Source organism: Lytechinus pictus, chromosome 6, assembly GCF_037042905.1.
Source record: "Lytechinus pictus isolate F3 Inbred chromosome 6, Lp3.0, whole genome shotgun sequence".
Classification (NCBI taxonomy): Eukaryota; Metazoa; Echinodermata; class Echinoidea; order Temnopleuroida; family Toxopneustidae; genus Lytechinus; species Lytechinus pictus.
This window is the reverse complement of record NC_087250.1, coordinates 22,350,001-22,365,765: the sequence shown is the minus strand read 5'-3', so window position 1 is coordinate 22,365,765 and position 15,765 is coordinate 22,350,001. Positions and strand designations below refer to the sequence as shown.

The 15,765-nt window shown below is 36.4% G+C and overlaps 2 protein-coding genes across 3 annotated transcripts in view; both read right to left on the bottom strand.

The window, feature by feature from the left end:
• Positions 1-1,794, bottom strand: part of LOC129263112 (MAM and LDL-receptor class A domain-containing protein 1-like) — a 158,035-nt gene extending 156,241 nt beyond the window's left edge. For both annotated transcript variants that reach the window (XM_064101201.1, XM_064101202.1), the window contains exons 1-3: positions 1,576-1,794; positions 1,348-1,432; positions 577-681 (exon numbers count right to left, since the gene is read on the bottom strand). In XM_064101201.1, coding sequence (XP_063957271.1) covers positions 577-681; positions 1,348-1,432; positions 1,576-1,722 — 337 coding nt within the window. In that variant the 5' untranslated portion in view covers positions 1,723-1,794. The remainder of the gene's footprint in view (positions 1-576; positions 682-1,347; positions 1,433-1,575) is intronic.
• Positions 1,795-6,831: 5,037 nt separating this feature from the next.
• The window catches only part of LOC129263118 (MAM and LDL-receptor class A domain-containing protein 1-like), a 17,857-nt gene continuing 8,923 nt past the window's right edge, over positions 6,832-15,765 (bottom strand). Inside the window, exons 6-16 of the mRNA XM_064100481.1 lie at positions 15,598-15,732; positions 14,973-15,235; positions 14,455-14,539; positions 13,871-14,101; positions 12,495-12,757; positions 11,903-11,990; positions 11,535-11,708; positions 10,272-10,426; positions 9,426-9,618; positions 8,420-8,560; positions 6,832-6,836 (exon numbers count right to left, since the gene is read on the bottom strand). Coding sequence (XP_063956551.1) covers positions 6,832-6,836; positions 8,420-8,560; positions 9,426-9,618; positions 10,272-10,426; positions 11,535-11,708; positions 11,903-11,990; positions 12,495-12,757; positions 13,871-14,101; positions 14,455-14,539; positions 14,973-15,235; positions 15,598-15,732 — 1,733 coding nt within the window. The remainder of the gene's footprint in view (positions 6,837-8,419; positions 8,561-9,425; positions 9,619-10,271; positions 10,427-11,534; positions 11,709-11,902; positions 11,991-12,494; positions 12,758-13,870; positions 14,102-14,454; positions 14,540-14,972; positions 15,236-15,597; positions 15,733-15,765) is intronic.

Sequence of the window (15,765 nt, the reverse complement as noted above, 5' to 3'; positions counted from 1 at the left end):
GCACAGAGCGCCGGTGATGGTAGCTCGAGCTAAAGCCGGGATAATAATAGCAGCGCTTTGTATCTTCTGGCAAAAAGCGCTTTATAAATCCAGCTATTATCATTATTATTATATGTGGATCGGTGATCACAGTGTGGAATATAATGTGGAATAACCCGGAAACTCTTAGATTTGGGCAGAATATATTAATACTATACATCATATGTTCACATTGTCTACTATGTGAACACATCGTGAACACACTTTGTGGAAACGTTTTCTTTCCATCAGTTGTGTTAATTCTGTGAATTGTATTCTAGTGCCATTTTCCCGGTTATTCGGTACATGCTGATTACATTCTGTATTTATGCTGTCATGAAAATGATAAAAAAGCAGATACATCGCAATCTCCAGACAAACAGAAACATGAAAAGCACATGTATCATTTCATTCTCTACCTGGTAAACATCATTACCCCATTAAGAAAATGATTTGATATTACAAATATTACAATACATTCGTTGGGTGTTTAACGTGCATAATCACAATAATTGTGATATGGTCGAAATTTCAAGATACGTAACGAGTAAACCGTACTTGAAATTGTGGGAACGACAACTGATGGTGGAGCTGGTGGAGTTCCTGTTCCAGTATATGGTTGTGGAGTTGTGGTAGGACGGACATCGGCAGCTGGTGGTTGAACTGTTATAAGAATAAAAAAAAGCAGGTTGATTACAATCAGCAGAGTACAAGTTAAATTATTAAAAGTTTTTTAAATCATTTCTGGAAACGTGAAAAAAAGAAATAGTTTTAAAATGAACGTTTTCTGAAGTGGAAAAACGCAAATAAATAAATGGAAAGTTGAGGAGAGGTGTAAGACTGTTGTTGTTGTACGTGGAGACCATTTTTATTCAACAAATGTACGTTTTACTAGCACAATTCCCTTACAATTAATCTTTCTTTGAAAAAGTAGCTGTTGTCTTTAGTATATGTGCATACTCGTGCATAACTTAGCGAATCGATTAAAACCCTTTTCTCGTTCAACTTATACTGCTGCAGACAGTCACACCAGGGACTGACTCCAGACCGAACAAATCTATTAAAATGTTTCTAATGGTATATCATTGGTCGGTCTGGAGTCAGTTTCGTTGGTGTGACTGTGGTATACATAACCATTAAGCTGAAAGAATGTATAAATTATTATATTTTCGAAAGGAGGGAATTACTTTTCTTTAAGTCTTATTAATCTCTCTACGGAGCGTGAACATGAGAATATTATACTGATGAATCCCAAGCTCACTCTATCCTTTCATCATGTTTGTATGACTATATCGAACTGACTGTAAGTCTTTAATATGAGAGAATTACCTCCGCATCCAGAATCAATGAAAGAGATGTCGTCCAAAGCAATGTCACCTTCAAAGCCCACTCCAACGACCGCTTCAAAGACAACCTGCATGCCACAAAAATGAGTTGAAACAGTGACAGCCATCTGGATAAATCGATTGTAGTCGTTACTTTACAAAATCGAATTATACATCACATGAAAGAAAAAGTTCATTTGGTTTGTCCAAAGATCAGAATTAAAGTCCTTACCACATAGTTGTCTTGGCACATAACAGGTAACTGCCCGCTATTCCATCTATTCCCTTGGTTTCCTCCATAAGACCACACGTCTTGCCTTACAGCGCCCTCTATAGTTTCCACATATACACTGAGTGCTCCGATTTGAGTTCCAAACATGTGGAACCAAAATCGTAGGCAGCGACCGCCCGAAGGAGTAGCGCTGAATGCCTGGCTCCGTAAACGGGCTGTCTCTCCGGAAACACGTGGAGAAGACGTTTCTATAAATATAAACGTCCCTGCAAATAATAATACAAATAGTAACACAGTACAGTGCGTCCCAGAAAAAACGAAACCGAGATTAAGCGATGATTTATCATAACTTAATCACAAATACAATAGACAAATGACCTACCAATGTAAAGCTTAGAATCTCCTCTTTCATCTGATATTAATTAAATTATTCCTCATTCAGGCATGAGTGAGCAAAAACAATTTGAAGAAAGGATACCAAAAACTCATTTGGCGGGGGGTATCTGAATTTCAGAAAGAAAATCACATGCCTAAAAAGTTCAATATCTGCTCTTTTATTTGATACCTTAATCACAAAAAATGGTCAAAAAGTAAAAAAGTTATGTTCCCTCGAAACAATGCTTGTATTTCCATAATTTCATTAAATAAACGTGTTTTCACCGATTTCCCACAGAAGCTATCGCATGGTTAACAAAAGACTTAATGCATGGCTGATCGTCAACAAAACGGAGTGTCAAGTGAGTTTGAACGTTAGCCTGTAAAACCTCTTCATTTTATGAAATTATTGAAATTCAAGCCTTATTTCAAATAACCAGAACTCTGTTATTTCTTGACCATTTTCTGTAATTGAGGTATCAAATTAAAGAGCAGATATTGAACTTTTTAAAAATGTGCTTTTCTTTTTGAAACCCAGATACAGCCCGCCAAATTAATTTTTGGTATCCCCTCTTCAAATTGTTTTTGCTCACTCATGCGTAAATGAGAAATAATCTAAGTATTTTCAGATGAAAGAGGAGATTCTAAGCTTTACAATGGTAGGTCATTTGTCTATTGTATTTGTAATTAAGTTATGATAAATCATCGATAAATCTCGGTTTCGTTTTTTGTGGGACGCACTGTATATAATATGTTAGGATTAGTGAAACCCTTTGGTAACCAATAACTATTCGTTGAGGTGAGGTTCGTAATGTTCGCCGAGGAGCACTAGCGTACCTACGGGGGGGGGGCACTCTGCCCCCCCTGACGAGTCACAACCCATGCAAAAACGTATCCTTGCCCCCCTGACGGGCTTGAAAAACCTTTTTTGCCCCCCCTGACGAGCTTTAAGACCTTCAATGCCCCCCTGACGAGCTTGAAGACCTTTTTTTTTTTTTTTTTTTTTGCTTGTCAATTTTTTTCTGGTACGAAATCCTTTATTTGTGTTCGAAGACCTTTTTTTTTTTTTTTTTTTTTTTTGCTTGTCAATTTTTTTCTGGTACGAAATCCTTAATTTGTGTTCGAAGACCTTATTTTTTTTTTTTTTTTTTTTTTTTGCTTGTCAAATTTTTTGGCGGACGGTTTTGCCCCCCCTGTGGAAAATCCTAGGTACGCCACTGCCGAGGAGTGACGTGTTTTCGAGAGCTCTCGTTTTCGTATGCTAAGTACGTAATAGAAATCTAACCATGCCTATCAATCTTCGTAGCGGAACGTCCACTGCGGCCTCCGGGGCGGCGCCCCGTCAACATTCAGCTTCCGAGATACAACCAAATCCCCCACCTTCCGACTTTGACTTTGTTAGAAAAGGAATATCTGACATTCGGTCAATGCTTTCTAGTTTTGAGGAGTCTCTAGCTTTTCAGGATGCTCGCACAACTGAATTGGAAAAGAAGGTTACTCCTCTCGAGAAAAAAGTGAAGGAATTAGAATCACGCATTTCGACCCATGAATCCCGTCTTGAAATGTCAGAGCTAGCCGAAAACAAGTTGGAGCGTTTCTCAAGGAGAAATAACTTTAGAATCGTTGGAGTACCATTTCATCCCAATGAGAACCCCATGGAAGTTGTAAGTCATTTTCTTACTGAGTATTTTGATATGGAACACCCACAGGTAGAATGAGCCCATCGGGACGGCCCTCAAGTGAAGAACCTGCCACGTCATCTACTGGTAAAAATGTTGTCGTATCAGGACAAGAGGTACATTGTTTCGCAGCAGAGAAAAAAGCTAGAAAGGGAAAGAATGTATATCATAGATGATCTAACGAAAAGAGATAGAGAAGAGAAGAAGAAATGGATAAAGGAAGTAAACGCGGCGTTCCGTTCGGGAACACGTTTTCATTTCTCTGCCGGAAAATGGCGGCAAGGGCGTGGCAACTTAGCACCATTCTACGCAGCCAAGACCAGCGCCGCAGCTGACTCGCCTACACAGAACGTCTCGCGGGGAACCCAGGCAAGGCACGATACTTCCGGGAAGGAACCAGCGCTCATTGATTCTCCTACTATTGGGCACACCCGCGCCACACCCCCTGCCACACCCTCTTCCACGCCTTCTACCGGTGTTCAGTATGACGCAGAAGGACCACCTCACATTGATCGCATTGTCACAGCGCAAGTGCATCATGATCCCGACGACGATGATTTGGTTATTCCTTGATCTGATTGGCATGGAACTATTTTGAATAACGAATTGCGAAAGGTATGAAAAACGTTATTTATTCTACTTATGTTTAGCGAAAACACAGTTCTACTGCCACAGAGTTCTTGTTCGCGATACTAAGTCTTTCGGTGGAATGTTACAGAAGTTACCTTTACTCATTCACGGAAAAAGAACCGATATTGAAGCAACGTTAGAAGTTTATCTTTCGAACTTTTGTGTACATAGACACTTTAATTCATTTTCATGTTATGATGGACAAAACGTTCAAATTCAAGCTATTAATAGTACGATTGTAACAAACCCATTTGTAATTTCATGTAAACACGCTGTAGGTTCACTTTTAGGTACTATTAATGAATACTATGACTGAGACAGGAATTTATTCTATGAATGCCCGTGGTCTAGGTGACCGATTTAAACGGATACAGGTGTTATCTTGGCTACGCAGTAAAAATGCTAGTATTTTCTTTTTACAAGAAACCCACTCTACCATTGCTAATGAGAAAAGTTGGGTAGAGGATTGGGGAGTGGGTTCAGTTATCTTTTCGCATGGAACCTCCAATAGTCGACTAGTATGTATTCTTTTGAAAAAACGTTTTAGATATTACTGTTAAAAAAGAATATCATGATGAGTTTGGTCGTTTTGTAATATTAGATACCATTTTAAATCAACAAAAAATCACACTGATAAATGTGTATGGTCCTAACGATGATAATTATACATTTTTTGATGAAATACTTCATAAGTTACATGAATTTGATTGCGAATCGATTCTTTGGGGTGGGGATTTTAATCTGGTTTTGGATGTAAATAAAGATAAAAAAGGTGGCCGCCAAACCACACATTTGCACTCGTTGAATTCAATTGATATAATAATGGATGAATATAATTTAGTAGATATTTGGCGCTTTCATAATGCTGATGTCCAGCAGTTTACTTGGCATTCAAGAAATGTATTCTGTCGCTTAGACTTTTTCTTATATTAATTGCTCTTAGAGACTATTATCAATCTATATTCACATCATCTCACCCATATCAAAATGATCTTTACGATATTTTACCTCATGGTGATCAATGCAATATTTTATCACCAGAGTTACAGAAGAAATGTGAAGGTGTTATAACAATGCAAGAATGTGTTAATGCTCTGAAATCAATGAATAACAACAAAACTCCGGGAACGGATGGGTTCCCGTGTGAATTCTATAAATTTTTCTTTAAAGAATTATGAGATGTTTTAATCAATAGTTTTAATTATTCCTTTCTACAATTTTTTTTTTTTTAGAGGTAAATTTAAAGGTAAATTGTCATTGGATCAGAGGAGAGGAATTATTCACCTCATTCCTAAAAAGGACCAAAATCCTTTGCTTTTAAAAAGTTGGAGGCCCATCTCTATTTTAAACACCGATTATAAGCTTCTTGCAAAATGTTTAGCTTTGAGATTGCGAAAGGTGTTAGGAAGTATTATTAATAATGACCAGACATGATTTTTACATGGTCGGTATATTGGTGAAAATATTCGCTTAGCCTTAGATATGATTGAATTTACAAATGAACATGATATTCCAGGTTTTATGTTAATGGCCGACATAGAAAAGGCATTTGATAAATTAGAATGGTCCTTTTTACTTCAAGCTTTGAAATATTTCAATTTTGGTGAAGATTTGATAGTATGGATTAGAGTTATGTACAATGATATATATTCTTGTATTTTGAATAATGGACATGCTTCAGATTTTTTTTCAAATTTCATGTGGAGTAAGGCAGGGCTGCCCTTTAAGTCATCTTCTTTATATCATTTGTAATGAAATTATGTGTTTATGGATAAGGGGAAACAGTGATATTAAAGGTATAACAGTGAATGGAATAGAAATTAAGCTTAACTCTTATGCAGATGACACAACATTTTATATAAATGACGTCAAGTCTCAAAAAATCATCATGTATATTTTGGACGAATTTAAGGTTTTTCAGGGCTTTGCATTAATCGAAATAAATATGAAATTGTGGCACTAGGTTATTATAAAGCACATCCTCCAGACATATCCTTTTCCTGATTAAGATTTTCTAATGGCCCATTTAGATTATTGGGAGTATATTTTTCACCTGACTTAAAAGACATATTTGAATTGAATTTCGTTCCAAAGCTTAAGAAAATAAAAAATGTTTTAAGAGTATGGAAAATGAGAAATTTAACTCCAATAGGGAAAATAACTATTTTGAAGTCACTCGGCCTTTCACAAATTATATTTCTATTGTCTGTATTACCAAAACCTCCAGAAATTTTTTTGAAAGAATTAGAACATTTAATTTACTCTTTTATTTGGAATGAAAAACCGGATAAAATCAGTCGTCTTACAATTATTGGAGACTATAGTCAAGGTGGATTGAAAATGTTACATTTACCTTCCGTAATTTCTGGCTTGAAAATTGCGTGGGTTAAACGTTATATGAGCACAGAAAATAAAGGAAAATGGAAATGTTTTTTCAAACACAACTTGGTCACCTTTGGAGGAGAATTGTTTTGGACATGTAATTTAAAATACGATGATCCCAAAATATTACAAATAAAAAATTAATTCATTCGAGAAATCTTAATTGCTTGGAGTTATTTAACTTTCCCTCCTAATCTGAATTGAATATAAAGAATCAAGTGTTATGGAATAACTCATTGATCAAAGTAGATGGGAAAGTTATATATAAACAACTTTGGCTTAAAAATGGGATCATCAGTATTAAACATTTAATGGATGAACAAAACAATTTTCTCTCACATACAACTTTTTTACAAAAATACAAAATTAATTGAATTGAATTGAATATTATTCATTGATTTCTGCAATACCCAATGAATGGAAACATTTTCGTCAACATCTTGTTGAGAGTAGAACAACTCAAGAAGATTTGTTGTATAATTTAAATAATGTTTTTAAGGTATGCAAGTTTATCCATAGAATTTCTGTTGATAAAATCTTAAAGTCCCCTACTTCGCAAACAAAATGGGCATCCATTTTAAATGAACCGGTTAATAATTGGAATAGATTGTATATGATTCCCTTTAAATGCTGTCTTTCAACAAAACTCCGCTACTTTCAATATAAACTTTTCAATCGGATAATGGGGGTGAACAAATATTTTTACGATATTGGCTTGTCTGAATCTAATTTATGTACATTTTGTTCTTCCTCTGTTGAAAGCATTTCACATCTGTTTTGGGACTGCCCTGTAACTCAACAATTCATTCAAAACTTCCAAACCTCTTTTTTTAACAATGACGTGTATTTGAATAAGAATTTATTTTTGTTTGGTTGCCCTGACGCTCAATACTCTACTGTAAACCGTTATATTCTTTACGCTAAATATTTTATTTTTTCGACACGTTGTAAGGGAGATCGGTTGTGTTTTAGTTCTTTTAAGAACGTATTGAAACGCTATTGTGAAATTGAAAGGGTTCTTAGTCAAAAACATCATAATTTTGTTTTATCAATAGATAATAGTACGCATGTACAGTTGTTAGTAAACATGTTCGCTTCATGATTTTTCTGTAAATTGAATTCATTTCGTGTTTGACTTTGAATAAAATCTTTCTATGAAAGAAAAAAAAACAAAAAACTATTCGTTGATACCAGTTTATGTACCCCCCGTGACCTTTGATCTTGTCCTAGTGGCTTGAAACTATATTCATCTATTTGCCGATTCTAAGTTTTAAAATAATTTGTCAGAATTGATACAACATAACCCTCACAAGCAGACTTTGCTTGAATGCAGAAGAAAGTTAGTGACAGCTTCGAAAATAAGAAAACACTGGAGTTTGGGGTTCTATTGAGCATGAGATGTGCACACAGTGCAATTGCAATGAAACCTTCACGCAGTCCGAAAAACAGTGTTAAATAAAATTAAGTATCTTGCCTTTATTCAACATTATAATTTCTGATTTTGACAGTATGATGAAGAATTACTATTTCAGAAGCTAATTTTCTAATTTTTGTTTTTTGAAGACCAGATTACTATTTTGGCTATTAACAAAGAACCTTCCTTGGCGACTTATTCCCGGTCTTAGGCTGGCCCCTGACCCTGACACATAGGGTTTATAGCGAATACTCGTAGTCTTGATTTTCACGACTGATTGTGGGATTACAGTCAATGCAATCAATCGTAGAAAAAATGATCTACGATCATTGCTAAGATTTGTATTACGGTCCCCTGGACTTACCTAGGCCGGTTCCAAGGGTGTGATCTACAGCTGGTCCCGTATTGGCACTGGGCGTTCCACCCTGTCCGCTGAACCAATCAAAGACATCAGTTGTAGGATCATTGGTCCATGTACAGAATCCATTCTCAAAATCACAATCACCTGAAAGACATAGGGAAACGAGAGTGTTTGTAAAGTTGCACGCTTTTGGCTGTCTCGCATGGATGTTTAGGTCGGTATCCCAACTTATGACTATGTATTGCAATAACAAAGATTCATGTTCTTTGAATATAAAAATGAAGATAATCACAATCACCTATTAAAGACAGAAAGAAACCAGAATATTTGCATTATGTTCGTTCAATTTCATTTCTCTATAATTTTATTCACGTGTACGTGTATTTGGGAGTGTTAATGACCTTTTAGATCTTGATTGATTATAATGAATGATGCAGTTTGAACAAGAACACAAGCTCAAGATCATCTGAGTCATTGCGCCCTTGAATTACGAATCCGCATTTGGCCCTGAGAAATAAATTTTCAGACTAGAAATTATAAGTTTTTTGCATCTTCAATGATATTCATGCACACCGTTTTATTTACGAAAAAGATGAATATTGAATCATCATGAACCCTATAAACTAGCATTACCAAAGAAGGATTTTCTTATAAGATGTTCATAAAGTTAAACATAATATGAACATGTTCTTTACTGCTAAATCACGTTCACAGAGATACAACATTTAGCACAAGAAGGAATCACCAGTCGTGCGTTGGGCCATTCCGAATCGTGTCTTACTGACAGCTTTATAAACGGCCTAAAGAGTGGTAAATATTCACGTTGTACTCTCTAAATCCAAAAGAGCTAATCTAGTCCCTAATCAAGAAGATGTACATGCAGTTTACTCCAAAAGGAGTCGTAATGCACTCTAAAAGGATTTACAGTTCACTCTAAAGGGATTGGTCTCTTGTGTCACTCCAAGAAGAGTGTGATTAGGCAATAGATTAGCTCTTTTTTTCATTTTACCTGGTGGCAAGCATGACCCAGCGTACATGTCCACGTCATCTATCGCAATATTTCCCAGAATTCCATCCCCTACGGTGGCCTCAAAGTACACCTGGAAATCGTCGTTTGTATTTAATGGGATGCGAGCAACGTTCCACTGGTTGCCGAGGTTTCCTGACAGTGTGAAGTATGGCTGGGAGAATAGGCCTCCAGTCTATACGTGGTACGATTAAAAACAAACAAAGAAAGGCAAGAAAAATCCTTAAATTGGACATCTCTAGATAAAGACATGACATTTGAGTACATTATTTATCTAAATGCAATTAAGGTCGATTACCTTTTTTTTTTAAATATAGCGCTTTTTTTCTGAACTTTTGTTTAATATAAACTCTGGTATAATCATTAGTGTCGCAAAATCTTCATCCATAGAAATTCAATATATCACTCAAAACAATCGTGCCAAATGAAATAATTCAATGTAAAGCTATAGATTTAACGTTTTCGGCTTCCAGTAGTAAGGTCAAAGACTTAGGTCATGATTCATGGCTAAAGTTAAACCATGATTTAGAATATGGGTCGCTATCTTTAGCAGTGAAGTATTATTACACGGGTGTGTTACTATGAAGCGAATTTAAAAGGGACAAACATGTGAGTAACAGTATGATTATTACCTGTATAAAGAAGTGTAAAGTAAAATCAACTAAAAAAACGAAGATAATTTTGAAACTATATTTTTTTAAAATAATCCTTTAAATTTCGCATTTAGTAGCTCTTACTAAACTAGATAGCCACGTTTACACCATATTGCCACTTATAAGTAGCTGAATAACTTATGCTTCAACCGAGTAGAATACACTTTTATTATACCTCGATGAGAACATTTAGCGAACCGATGTTGTCGCCATACATATGGTAGTAGAACTCAAAACAGTGGCTTCCTGCTGCGGGGAAGGTATGGGAGTACAACCAAGCCTTGTCGCCCTGAACTCTGGGAGGGTCCGTCTCGATGAACATGTATTTACCTTAAGAAGAAGAAAAATAATGAGTTCACATCAGCTTTAGATCATGACCAACGATCATAGAGGGCGCAGCGACAATGCAAGGTGTTGACGCCCTCTACGTTCGTTGATAGTGACTATTATGACAAAAAATTATTGGTTGATGGCATTATATTGTTTCGTTTTCAAGGTTCACACACTGACAACATTGTAAAGACGAACAAATGGGCAGATACCTACTATAGTCACTTGTGCTTTTGAATTACCGCACCGAATCACAACAGGCGAACATTTCAATGATATGGTAGATTCGCCTTTTTTTTTTCTTTCATAGAAAGATTTTATTCAAAATCACACACGAAAGCAATTCAATTTACAGAAATTTACATGCGTACTATTATCTATTGATAAAACAAAATTATGATGTCTTTGACTGAGAACCCTTTCAATTTCACAATAGCGTTTCAATACGTTCTTAAAAGAACTAAAACACAACCGATCTCCCTTACAACGTGTCAAAAAATAAAATATTTAGCGTAAAGAATATAACGGTTTACAGTAGAGTATTGAGCGTCAGGGCAACCAAACAAAAATAAATTCTTATTCAAATACACGTCATTGTTCAAATAAGAGGTTTGGAAGTTTTGAATAAATTGTTGAGTTTTTGGATGAAGATTTTAATTTACTTTTGTTGTTGCTATGAGCCCGCTCTTCATGTAGTCATGCCATATCCTGGTTACCTTTGCCTCTCAGGCAAACTCTCCCTTAAGAAGACCCCCCTCCTTAATTTTCCATACATAACTTGAATGTTTCGTTGACTACGACTTTCCCGTCTTAAACCTCCCGGTGGAAAATGATCGATGGTTCACTTTATTAAGATTTCTCAGCGGTTAACAAAAGTTTTGGGAATGGACATTGCGCAATACAATAAGGCTATACCGTAATGTTGCGGACAAAGTCTTACAATTCCTGTCAGGAAATTGCCAGGAATTCACCTTCAACATGATAAATAAAGGATACGATAAGTTTCTGGCAACGTGTTGCACGGTTTTCCATCGCATTATTGTTTACATGCAACCATATACCGACACCAACACAGAATTGAACCCCCCCCCGCGGTGTTCCAACTAACCGTTAGCCGCACGTGTCGTGTGGTCAGAAGGAGGGCCTGTAAGGGCAGTGTCAGTTGGTCCTGATCCGAGACTCCAGTCAAAGTCATCGACTAAGCTTTCCTGGCTGTACCCACACACTGCAAATCCGTACTCGAAATCGCAGAATGGACTAAAAGCTCCAGGGCTGGGAGTAACTGCATATGTTACAAGATTCGAAATGATAAATGGTTTTGGCAAACTGATCATTGAAAGAAGTTTTAACAGCAATCGAGATAATGTTGTCTTGTTTAATACAAGCGGAATACTATTTCATTAATATTTTTTACTCTTTTCTCCAATCAAAAGTACAGTCAAGTGTTTTAACGTAAGCATCTTCATTTTATCTTACCGGCCAAGCAATCATCATTTTCTAGAAGAATGTCATCAAGAGCAAAGTCGCTTCGAGGGTCACCGGTCATAATTCCTTCAAAGATAACCTGAATGGCGGAAACACAAATTGAAATCATATTTCGTCAAACTTTGGTTATCCATATCAAAGTACGCTTACATATTCGAATCAAATAGGTTTTCTTCCGATTCCAACCAACGTAAAACACACAAAGTCATAAGATATTCATAAATTATATACAAACAGTTAGGCATATAATATACATTAATCTTTCTTAAGAAAGTAGAGTATACAAATTATTTTATCACGTGTTTACGTATTCAAGAATAAGTGTGCTTAAAAAAATAATCCTACAATCTGGTCCCCGATCACATCCTCAAGAAGATTAATACAGTTTCCGTTGGTCCTGCAAAAAGGTGATTAATCCGTTGACAATTTAACTCTGAGGACCACCTGCCGGAATGGAGGCCTGTGATGTCATCCATCATATATATACATGTATAGATGCCAGTTACTGCCAAACGAACTATGGTAGACTTAGTGCATGGAATAGCTGCTGTCAGTAAGAAACGGGTTCAAAGAAGATACTTACACTGACAGGTGCAGTTCCGCTGACTGGCACCCTAGCAACCAACCACTGGTCTCCCTGTGTCCCAGACCTTGTCCAGATCATTGTTTCCGCCGACCCTGAGGCAAGCAGGACATTGAAGATACCGACTTGCTCGCCATGCATATGATACCAGAAGGTCAGGCAGGAGTCCGATGTGATGGGTGTGAAGAGGGCGCTGTTCAGGCGTGCTGACTGTCCAATGCTGGTCGAATCGGCCTCGGTGTACATATACGACCCTGCAATGGCTGTTTGGGAAGATAAATTAAACAGTCAGTGGCGTAATAGTCCTCACAAACTTTGTCAGGGGAAGGTGGTACGTGGAGAGTGTTGCACTACACCAGGTAGTAATAAACCAAGTCTAGTGAGCTGGCCAATGTTCTTCTGTAATTTTTTAAGAGATTTGGGGGGGGGGGGGGAGAGGACCACATTTCGGAATGGAGGCATGTAATGCAATCCATCTAATACAGAGATCTCAGTAATTGCCATGCTAAGGAGCGTATAATAATAATCAAATTAAAAAAAAATCTTCCTTTTCTAAACAATGTAGACAACTTGCCATTTTAAAGCTAAAATATAAATTAAAAGAAAAAAAAAAACCCAGACATAACCGGTAGGAAAGAAATGTGAATTCCCTCCAGCAGTCCTTTTACTATTCTTGGATATTCTCACATATGTTCTAATGCATTTTATTTAAAATGTTCATATTTCTTGATTTGTATGTTTTTAATGAAGATTGTGGTAAATAAAGTTTTACGTTTCAATTGAAAAAAATAGATATAAGCAAATTCATTACAAGATATGAAGAGCAGAAGCGGACAAAACAAAAATTCAGATGTATATAGTAAATTTTAGGAAAATGACACGCTTGTCAACAGCATTTATAAAAAAATACACATAGCTGACCTACTCTTTATTTCAATTTGAGCTATGGGAGACGAATGGAATAATTATTTTCAGTACTTTTTTGTAATATCCGTGAAAAGGTTCCATGACATTCCATGACATTCGTGTATCAATAATTCAATTACATTCTTTACTGGGTCCCGTCTTATAAAGGGTTACGATTGATCAGATCAACCTCAATTCTATGGAAATATCTCAATGTCATGATATTTTCTAGAATATACTTTAACAATGTTCCTTATAAGCAAAAACACATACACTGAATTTTCAAGAAAACAATGAATGTATGAATATAAATCATAGTTATTAAATATTTTCATCAATCATGCATAACAGATGTTGATATAGCAGGTTTTCCATAATTGTGGTTGATTGGATCAAAACGCAACTTTTTGTAGGACGGGGCTCAGTTTTACAAACTAATCAATGGAAGTGGCGAAGTGGATGACCCTTACTGGAACTTCCTGCGTGCGTGTGGTCATCATCTGGTCCCGTATTAGCCGTATTAGTAGGTCCCGAGTTCCTGGTCCAATCGAAATCATCAGTCGAATCCTGCGTGAAGCTACATAGACCCCCTTCGAAATCGCAGTTAGCTGGGCCAACAGGAATAACTATGTGTGGGGCTGTAGTTGGCAATGGGCTAGAAGGTGGGAATGTTGGTCCGGCGATAGCACTGTTTGGTATAGCTGAAAACAAATAATCCAAGAAATAAAATCAAAGGCATACGTACAATAAGAATAAATTGAAATTTGAATTCAAATTGTTTATACTCTCAGTAAAACCTTACATAAACAGAGATGATACAAAGTTAAAATACATGTTTTACATATCGATGTATAATTCTAAAATTGCATTGAAATTGCATAAAAAATAAAAAAAAAATTGGTGATAGAGAATTAGAGTTATGCTTACAATCTCTTAATTTCAGGTAAATTATACGTTTTGTAATATTCATATGTTTACTTTATGTAGTGAATAATGTGAATAAATTGTAACATCAACCGTTGTATTTGTGTCTGAAAATGAGAGAAACAAATACCTGGACAATTATTGTCTGTTACAAAGATGTCATCAACTGCAATAATCCCTTGTGTAGAAGCACCAACTTCGCCTATAAAGACAATCTTCAAAAAAAGATATATAAATCATAAAACATAGCATGAATTGTACCGGCACAGGAGATTGGTATGCTCTAACCAATGCTATAAATATTCTATATATCAGTGCATGCGCATACTTTTCGATTACAAAGGGTTTCAGGTTCGAAAAGTCTACTGTTTGATGTTGGTTGTTAACTGTAAAATGTTGGGAGAAAGGGTGGGGTCTTTTTTGGATTTCCTATCGAAATTTCGTTATTGAATCATGGATGGTATACCGAAAAAAATCAGGGGAAAAATACACTTAAGGGGAAAGAAGACGCTTTGCAAGTCCCATCTCTGAAACAACTCTTTCCTCCTAACTCTACATCAACTGATATTTTGGTAAGGACACTGTTAACTATGGGTACGAAAAATCCTTATTGGTCACTGCTTAATTGGAAATTAAACCATGGAATACCCTGTAATCGTAGTCTTGTGCTACAGGCACTTGTCCGTAATTCCATAAAGCACCCTGTGTCGAGTCCAGCCTCCATGCAGTGACGTCATCGGGAAACCCACTTCTCTCTTGCGCAACGGTGAGGGCGCCAGCATCAACCCCTGCCAAATAATACCAGAAGGTAACACACCTCCTGGTCCCTGTCAGAGCGTTGAAGAGTGAACTGACCATGCGAGCTGTTTTACCGGGGATCTGATTGGTCGGATCAAGGTATACGTAATACCCTGTACACAAGAAAGAAAATGTAAATGGGAAAGAGTAATATTTTCCTGTAAAAATATCGCAATAGAACATAAAACACAAACAAATAACTTGTTTCATCACCTCTAACTGTTAAAAAAAATATGTTTATTGAATAATGATTGCATTCTTTCCTGTCGATGGACATCCGGACTAAATTATGTTCATGGCAGCGTTAGATTTACGACACATATTTTGTTAAGCGACCTCTTGGTAAAAAAAAATATTGATATGCACTTGCGCAGAACAATTACTCGTTATTTTGCTCAAGCACATAATGGTATTTTCTGACCAGATAAAAGAGTCACAGAAATCAAAGCTCAAATTTCTCCATTATCATATATACCTGCAGAGGTGCCGATTGTATGATCGGATGGGGGTCCATCACCGTTGGTGGCGCCTTGTTTTCTTATCCAATCGAAGTCGTCAACTGTGACGTCATTGGTCCACGTGCAAAAGTCCGCTTCAAAGTCGCAATCACCTTTATCAAATGAACAGAATAGAAATAACAGCA